Source organism: Sardina pilchardus, chromosome 14, assembly GCF_963854185.1.
Source record: "Sardina pilchardus chromosome 14, fSarPil1.1, whole genome shotgun sequence".
NCBI classification, from domain to species: domain Eukaryota; kingdom Metazoa; phylum Chordata; class Actinopteri; order Clupeiformes; family Clupeidae; genus Sardina; species Sardina pilchardus.
In genome coordinates, this window is record NC_085007.1 from 24,195,100 (window position 1) to 24,204,014 (window position 8,915).

General features: G+C 44.5%; 1 protein-coding gene across 2 annotated transcripts in view; it reads left to right on the plus strand.

The window, feature by feature from the left end:
* Positions 1-4,475: 4,475 nt before the first annotated feature.
* Positions 4,476-8,915, plus strand: part of col5a1 (procollagen, type V, alpha 1) — an 88,097-nt gene continuing 83,657 nt past the window's right edge. For both annotated transcript variants that reach the window (XM_062553680.1, XM_062553681.1), the window contains exon 1: positions 4,476-4,832. In XM_062553680.1, the coding sequence (XP_062409664.1) occupies positions 4,733-4,832 (100 nt within the window). In that variant the 5' untranslated portion in view covers positions 4,476-4,732. The remainder of the gene's footprint in view (positions 4,833-8,915) is intronic.

The window sequence follows — 8,915 nt, forward strand, 5'->3', positions numbered from 1 at the left end:
CCGCCAGGCAGCTGCTACACTCTGGGGGCATGTTCATCAGAGCTCACGTACGTACAGTATACAGTACTTGCTTTTACATTACACATTACTGTACATTTGGCTGACGCTCTTTAACCAAAGCGACTTAAAACATTTTGACACTTTAGTAATTTTCTGATCAAATATCTGTACTTCTACTCAAGTATGGGTTTTGGATACTTCATACAACTCTGGCAACATTGTTAATAGTAGGCCTACTGCACACAGTACAGTAGTAGCCTACTCTGTGTAGCTAATTAGAATGGGGTTGAGTCTGCAGAGAATGGAGCTGTAAGGTTTTTGTACAGGAGTGAGTTCACTGAGGGGCACTTCCAGAGAGGAAGGGGAACACTGAAGGTGTCTTGTTACATCTCCTCTGCCTAAGAATCAAACCGAAGGGCATAACTGATCTGCACAAAAGCAGAAGTTGAAAACAATTGTTCTTTTTTGATGAATGCAACTTGTTTTGAAATTCCATATCCATGTGTTGAGGAATGTTCATATACAGTACGTACCTAGGCATTGTAACTGAATAATCTTACACAGTTACAAGATATCCTATAAAATGTTTGAGCATACAGTATGTCTATATGCCACGTGTGTGCATATTTGCATAAGAATTATGACAAATAGGCTACAGCTGATGTATTGAACATTCTGTATTATAGTGAGAAAAGTATTTGACAATAAAATGAAAGATCACACAGGGTGTGTAAACAAGACATCCTCCCACCCCGTCGACTCATACCAGGTACAGACAGGTGGTGCACCTACAGTAATGGCCCTCTTTTCTTTTGTTTTACTGTGATCGTTTTTTTAATTACTTTTTGCCCATCTATGCTTGTGTCTGCTATTACTGTTTGGTTTTGTTTATGTAAAGCACATTGAATGTCCTCTGTGTATGAAATGCGCTATATAAATAAATAAACTTGACTTGACTTGACTTGACTGAACTTTGATTCATTGCTTTTAAGATTTGAGGCAGTAGATGTTGTTGGGATAACAACCGCAACACAAACAAACATGCACACATAAGAATGTGAGTGAGATGGGCGACAAAAGCAGGTCAGTCTTGCAAACCAGCAGGCCTCTGGCCTACACATCGCCTCTCGCCTGCCAAACAAACCCAAGTGCTGGAGGACTAGTTCTGAAAAGGCTCCGATTGCTGGACACCTCGGCTTCAAAACACCCCTCCCACATTTTTGGACTGGAAGTTCTGGATGGAGAACCAGAGATGGATCTCCTCTCATCTCTTTTCCCTCTCTCGCTCTGCTCCCCTCTTCCCATTCCTGCAGAAGCCAAACTCTCTGATCTCTTCCTCCTTGGCTCTTCTCCCTCCAAAAGCCAAACTTCTCCTCTCTCTCTTTCACTCTCTTTCTCTTCCCAACTTCTCTCCTTTCCTCCTTCTGATTGTCTCTCATCATCATCTCCATGCCTCTCCTCCTTGGGAGGAGCGGTAAGCATACTCTCTCCTGTGCGTGATGGTTTTATGTGTCTGAGACGAGAGGCTTCTCTCGTGCTTGGTTTGTTTTAATGAGGTCCGCAACGAGAGGATACAGCACGATGAGTGTGGCTGATGACTTCACAGAAATCTTCACTGGTCAGGGATGATTAGGAGCAGTGCACTGTATTTATTTAATCCCAGAGTCTGTCTTCAGTTAAGGAAGTGCAAGGTTGAGCCAGCCTGGGGAAATATATTCAAATGGCAAATTCACTTGACAGTCCTCTGCAGATATCCAAAAATGTCTTCTGCCTTTTGTTTTGCTTCTCCAACAAGGCCATGATGAGTGTCATTTTTTTTGCCAAAGCACGCACCAGACCCAGCCAACTGTTTGACTCCCTGTGTCGTAAAACTGCAATCACTATTGTTGGCTGGACGTTGACACCTCCAGCAGCCTGACTCTTCTTTCTTGGAAAAAGGTGGCATACTTCTCTTTGTGAGTTGGCATAGCCCCGAGACACAAGTGCTCTGCCAGTCACCATTTCAAAAAAGATGCGCATATTTGGAAATGCAAATGTTACATTTACCGCAACTCAGCACAGTTTTCTGACCTAACTTCTCCTACGGTTCACATAGGATGGGATCATACAATGGCCTCTGTGTTTAAATATAATAAATCAAAATAATAAATCAGTATTACAGTGTGCAGCATTTCTTGTACTGTATGGGTTTTGTGAAGGGGAGGATGAAGACATTGGCTTTAAAGTTGTTTGCTCTAAGTGTGCATGACCACATGCATGTAAATATCCATCTGTCGTGTTGCCAACTGTCTTTCTGACTACCAGCCTAGTTGGCCTTTTGCCCTCTGCACTTGTAAGTGTTGGATCACCTGTCTGTCTGATGTGTCTTGGCCAGTGAAATCTTCTCTGGTCTGAGCTTTCTGTCAAACCTTTGTTTGATTAAGTGCATACTTGTAGTGACCAAAATACCCAATCTGGTTCTTCATGAATATACTGTAAATATTAAACTTGAGACAAGTTATCTTTCTGCTGACGTGAATCTTCTAGGGTTGGGGAAATTATGTATTTTTACACACTTGGCAAGACTTTGAAGCCCTGCAATACCCTGGTAATTATTTTAGTTCTCAAAAATTCAGTAGAGTTTAACGTGGATTGGAAGGAGAACCTCCAGTTTCTCAGAACTTTAGTTTATTCTTCTTTCTTCAGATATCATATTTGTTGTAACATTGGAAAGACTCTCATGAACCAGAGTGTTTGTATGTGTTTATGTATCCAATTTTTTTATTTTTTTTTTGGTTGTGTGTTTTGCTGTTGGGTCTAGAGCCTGTAATAACGTTTATATAAGTATATATATATAAACTGTAATATATGATTCATTTCAGTATCATGCTCAGGAAAAGTGACTTTATTAGACACTGAATGTGACACAGTTGCAAGACAATAGAGTGGAGCGATTAACTGTTTATTTCTTTTTAATAATGCCTTTTTTTTAACAAGGAAGGTCATTGATTCAAAACAAAATAGCCACACACAAACATGTCATGCAAATGGCAAATAGTACTGTGGCGGGTCAGGTGAGGCTTGAAAATTCCCCACCTCCAATGTGGGGAATGACGGAAAAGGTTTGAGAACCAGTGGTGCAGAGGAACATTGAGTCATCAGTCAACAGGACCCTCAATCAGGGGGGTACATAAGGACATTTGGTACACTACAAGCACTTATCCACCCCTCACACATACCACCAAACCACCACATCACTGAACCCTGACCCCACTTCCCCATCCACTCTCTCTCTCTCTCTCTCTCTCTCACATACACACACACACACACACACACTCAGATGTGCCCATTCCCACAAGTTTAGCTGACCACTTCTTTCCCACCTGATGTTGTTTTGTAGTGTTGACGCCATCTGCCAGTGTCCATTAAATGACCAGCATACACACACACACACACACACACACACACACACACACAACAGCCAGTCATAGCATTCCTCACATTCTTGCTGGTGTTTTGCCCTAGCTCACCTGTCCAAAGCATTACAATGCCTCTGACCCCCTCATACATATGCCTACCTCCTATTTAACAACACAAACCAATATGTCTGTATAGTGGAATTATGATTTATCCATACAATTATTAAGGAGGTTATGATTGTTGCTTACACAACACAGATATCATTGCTAACTTTATACACACACACATATATACCCATTTGTAACTGGGTATCATGTTGTGTTGACAAGCACCCCTGTTATGCAGGGGAGGGAGTCACAGTAACCCACTGTTAAACGGTGTTACGCATTTAGACGGATATTTTCGGTGCTCCATCCGTCGCTGGGGTCTTAGATCCGCGCTAGTGTCAAAAGATCATCACCTCCCTGCCCAAACTGCAGTTGGTGAAGCACTGACGGCACGCAAAAGGCTTTTTATAGAGCCAAGGGTTTTTTCTCTTGTGAAACACAATGTGCCCCCCTACTTCATGAATTAAAATGAAAAGAGAATGAGTAGACTACTCCACATCTTTGACATCTCCTTGCAATTGGAAATAGGATCTGTCGGCCAATGTGAAATTATTCCATGTCAACTTTATATTTATGGCTTCCGGATACAATGCGGAACCGAAATGATTACTCAAGGGTGTCCGTGTTCCGATTTGTATTTCCCGCTTTTCCTCCTCTTATAAAGATTATGCATTTGAGTGAAACCAGAGCCGGCGACTGGGCTGTGCAAAGTAGGAACTCCAGCGGATTGAAGAGAGAGGGGGGACTTTCACTCAACTTTTCCCCTCTCTAGTTCCTGTCCAATGACGGAGCAGGAATTTTAGGCTGGCCTCTCTGATTTGCTGGATTTTCCTGTCTACGCGTTGATTGACAGGCGCAAGGTATTTTTTTTTCTCCTCCACTTTGGTTCCAAGACTTCTCAGTGACGCTCGAGAGAAGGGGGACCATCACTTCTGCTCGTAGAATCAACGCTGAGCAGATCAGAGGAGCGAGAGAGAAGGGAGAGGACGAGCGCTAAAGAGAGGGCTGCCCCCGTCCACTTGACCAACTGGAGGACTCCAGACTTCCACAAAACTTATGGCTGCATGAGAAATCCCGTTCTTCTTCCCCCCCGCTCTCTCTCTCTTTTGCCGGGATCTGTGGGCTACCAATTCTCTCCTGATCACAAGTTGTCACAGAGTTTTTTTCTTCCAGTCGCTCTAAAGAAATAATCGATCCACATTTGCTGTGGACGTCCCGCGACGGCCATGGATACCCACATAAGATGGAAAGTTAAAAGGAGGTTAAGGGACGTGCAACTCACTCTAGCGATAATTATATTTTTTGTCACTTCAGAAGCCCGTTCAGGTAAGTGGCATCGCAAGGATCTGTCTTTTTTTGCCTGTACATGTTGCTTTCCCGTGGACTGTGTCATATTCACTCTTCTACAGTTGGAGACTGGTTGTTGTTGTTGCAACCGAGAACCAGAAGTCAGTTTAAAATTGCACTCATTTCTACAGAATGTCCACCTGGTCCCTCTCGATAGCTAGGCTGAGGTGACCTGCAAAGGAGGGGGGCCTTGCTGTCTGCTGGCATGCATCGCTGTTGTCCTGTTGCGCCCTTTACACAGAAGAATGCAACAGCAGTGACCCATACTGCACGCTTAATGAGACTGGACAGAGTTTATTTGGTGCCTGGTGGCACTTTCTGGCAGAAATAAACGTTGTCGCTGCAGTTGGGGGATCTCACTCTGACGAGCCTCTTCCTCTAACTTGTGTTGAACAAGGGGGTCCTGCGCCCTCTATTGTACTAGTTGTCCCCGTAGCTCTCATTCTTTAATAACACCGCTGTGCGCTTTTTATCCAGACAGACCCTTCGTCCAACGCAGTGCTTCTTAGCATTTAACCAGCCCACTCTTAACGGATTGGCTATGCTGTCGGTATAGGATATTTAATGGTTATTGTGTGAAGATGCTTCAGTCTGTGGACAAGTTGCATACTTTGAGTGGTGTTTGATTAGAGTGTACAGATCAGTTGGAATTAGAAATACGACAAGCCAAGCTGATCTCCTCAGTTCTTCACTTTGAAAAAATAATAGCGGCAGTAAAAAAAACAAAAAAGAGGATGCAGTTATTCCAGCATAAATGTTTCTGTCATTATTCAGTGATGATTCGTGATCAGTTTACAAGGTTGTAGTTTAGGAAGGGCACACGTTTTGAACTGGGTCTGTGTATAGCTGAATTCCTCTGAAACATCAGTTGGCTCGAGGTGCAAGCTCGAGCGCCTTTTGATTTTTTAATGAAGAACATCAGTCGCGCGGGGCAGAGAGGCGAGGCGCTCCGAGGGGAAGGCGGGGCTGAAGCTCGTGCAGGGTGGAGTCGCCGCGTGTCACCTCTGAAGATCAGAGATGCGCGCAGATGAGGCTCACCCTCACTGAACTAAAGAATTAAGAGAATGAATTGAAGAACTTTTTTTCGGTTCTAAAAATAGTTTTAGGGTGCATGAAATAGGTACTGAGGGATGAATGCTGGGAGCAAGAATAATTCTACTCAATGAAATTGTAGATGTTGTAAAGAAAAAAATATGTGCCTTGAGGCGCACCACCTGTGAGGAGCACACGAGCTCAAAGGGTGCGGCTGGAATTCACGTTTTTTAGCGTTCAGCGACCTTCCTTTCCCTCTCATGAGTTTAATGTAGAGGGTATTTTATGTAGTTGTTGTGAGGCAGAAATATAATGTCTGAAAATGTTTGTTCATACAGTTGTGAAGAAATGTACTAAGTTCTCTGTCTAGTGATGGAACTTGGATGTATGTGAACATAGAATGGTTAAATTGTGTTCATGTTCAAGTATGCCTCTTGAGAAGACCTATGTTTGGAAAATGTGATGTCATCGATGCTGTGCCTTGTGGCATGTTCAATACTTTATATGTGAGTAAGAGTGTGTGTGTGTGTGTGTGTGTGTGTGTGTGTTGGGGGGAGGAGGAGGGGGTAAAGAGGAAGAGAGAGAGAGAGAGAGATTGGTTCACTGGTTGTCTCGGTAGGTGGCCAGTTTGCTACTGTGGAAGCCCCAGAAAGAAAGACACATTGAACAGACAGAGCAGGCATTCTGTGCAGCGAACATACCCCCTGAGTCGGGGAGAAAGAACTGGATTCAATCACTCAGGCAGTTAGTTAGCTGATATGTTCAACAATCCTGCAGACACGTAGGTGTGCAGGCAAGGGATATGAGTCATGTGTGCAGTGTGTGGAGCTGGGAAACCCAATACGTTCAACATGTGTTTAAGAACAAATTTCAGTGTCCTCCCATAAAGTCTTACAGACTTAACCCAGATCAGATATAATGGCTGTCTGTCTCCCTCAATCTGTCTTTCTGTCTGGTATGGCTGAATGTGACTCACGTTCTCTGAATGTATTTAAGCGTTTCTTACCCAGAGTGATTGGAAAATGACATCATGAGAGCTTAGTCTTGAAGTGAACCGTTTGGGACGCGTCCTCTCGGTTTGGCCTTCGGTCCTCTGTTTTGTGAGGGTCATGGCCTTACCTATGACAATCCTCTGATGATGCGGACACCGGAGGCGGGTCTTGACAACATGTCACCGTATGATTGGCGTGTCTTTAGAAAACCGCCCAGATATGATGATGTGGAGTTGGGGTTCGGGTTGGGGGGGAGAGGGGTGGGAGGAGAGAGGGGTTATGGGATGCTGGAGGACTGCCGGCTCTTCTGCGCTCATCGTAAAAAAAAAAAAAGAGCTGCCAGAAGACACACATATGGTGGACTGGAAGTTCACCATCTGTCCTTGGTCAATTTGAGACAGTTTATGAGAACTACGCTGACCTGCTAGGAACTACTGACATGTGCGAGCAATGCCCGATGGTGGTCAACTAACTACCCATAAGGAATCTATTGGCAGGATTAACTTGACATGCTTTTTTTGAGGTGAAAATTCAAAAGAGATGAGTCATAGATAATTAGTAGGTGACTGGTTTGAGTTACTGTGAAGTCCGGAGGCCTAGCGAGAGTCAGCTCCTGACGAACAAGTAGAAGAACCAAGTGTGATTAACATAATTATGCTGCCCAGTCTAATTAAGCCATAAAAGACTGGAATGTGTGCGAGTGTGTGCCTGTGTGTGTGTGTGTGTGTGTGTGTGTGTGTGTGTGTGTGTGTGTGTGTGTGTGTGTGTGTGTGCGAATGTGTGTCTGTGTGTGTCTGTGTGTGTGTGTGTGTGCACACACGCTAATGACTCATCCCAGGGGCCCCTAACAGCGGTGGCCCCCGTAGAGAGCAGGCCTCCGTCCCAGTTGGGTGACATCACCGCTCGGTTTGCGAGTCCCCGGAGAGCGAGAGGCATCATGGCAAGGGAATGCTAACCCAGCTCAGGATCAGAGAGCGCGCTTGTCTACAATACACAGCAGCTCCATTGGGGCCCAGAGCACAAGCTCAGCGAGAGTTCAGAGCTGCTCGGTTAAGAGACCAAAGTGGGGATTGGGAGTAATTGCTTCCTCATTGATGATGATGTTGTAAATGTCCCAGGATTCCTTGGACTGGGAGATTCTTTTGTGAAGACCAGTGTGTCTTAAGATTTAAAGGCTACGCTCTGTGTAACATCACTATATGTTTTTCATGCTGATTAGTTGACGGGGCTTGTAGTTTTGCAGCAATTGAGACAGCAATTTGTGTCAAATGAACAACAACAAAAAAAAAAAGCGAGAGGCAGGCTGAAATGCATGCTGGGTAAGCCGCTGACAGCCCGAGGGCGCCTTGTATTGCTGTTGTCCTCTTGATGTGGTTTGCAGTTTATGGCCCCTGCTGCTCGGCACCAGTCTTTTTTACTGGGAGACGAACAGGGCCGAGCCTGGCTCCAGGCTTTAAAGAGTGCCTAGTCTGCAGCCGTCGCTCGCGCTGCATTTAGCCTCTCCACACTCGGCACTCCGAACGCTCTCACACTCACGAGCCAGGCTGTCAGTTCACACCATTAAAAGGACATTACTTTTATGTGAAATTGTGAGAGGAGCCAGTGGTAATGAATTTTATAAGTGTTTGTTCATACAACTTCTTTTTTTTATTATTTATATTATGACTAGCAGGCTTTTTTTTAATATCGCTGGTGATGTTGTGTTGTGTGTATGAGAAATGGTGATGAAAGGAATGAATGGCAATTGAGACAGAGAGAAATTGAGATAAAGAAAGAGAGAATGAAAGACAGAGAGAGAGAGAAGAAGACAGAGAGAGAGAGAGAGAGTGGGTGGGTGGGAGCAAGATCGAGCCTAGAGTCAGAGGTTTTATGTAGTTCTGTAATGACAGGAGACCTACAGGAGTAAGGGGTCATCAGTTCAAGGGTCATGGGGTCAAATGTTTGGGGTTGTGACCTTTCAGGGATGAATGGCCCTGAGTTGTACAGTTTAGGTCCCGTAGGGAACTGAACGTCTGGACAGCCTGTCTCTGAGGCCTTG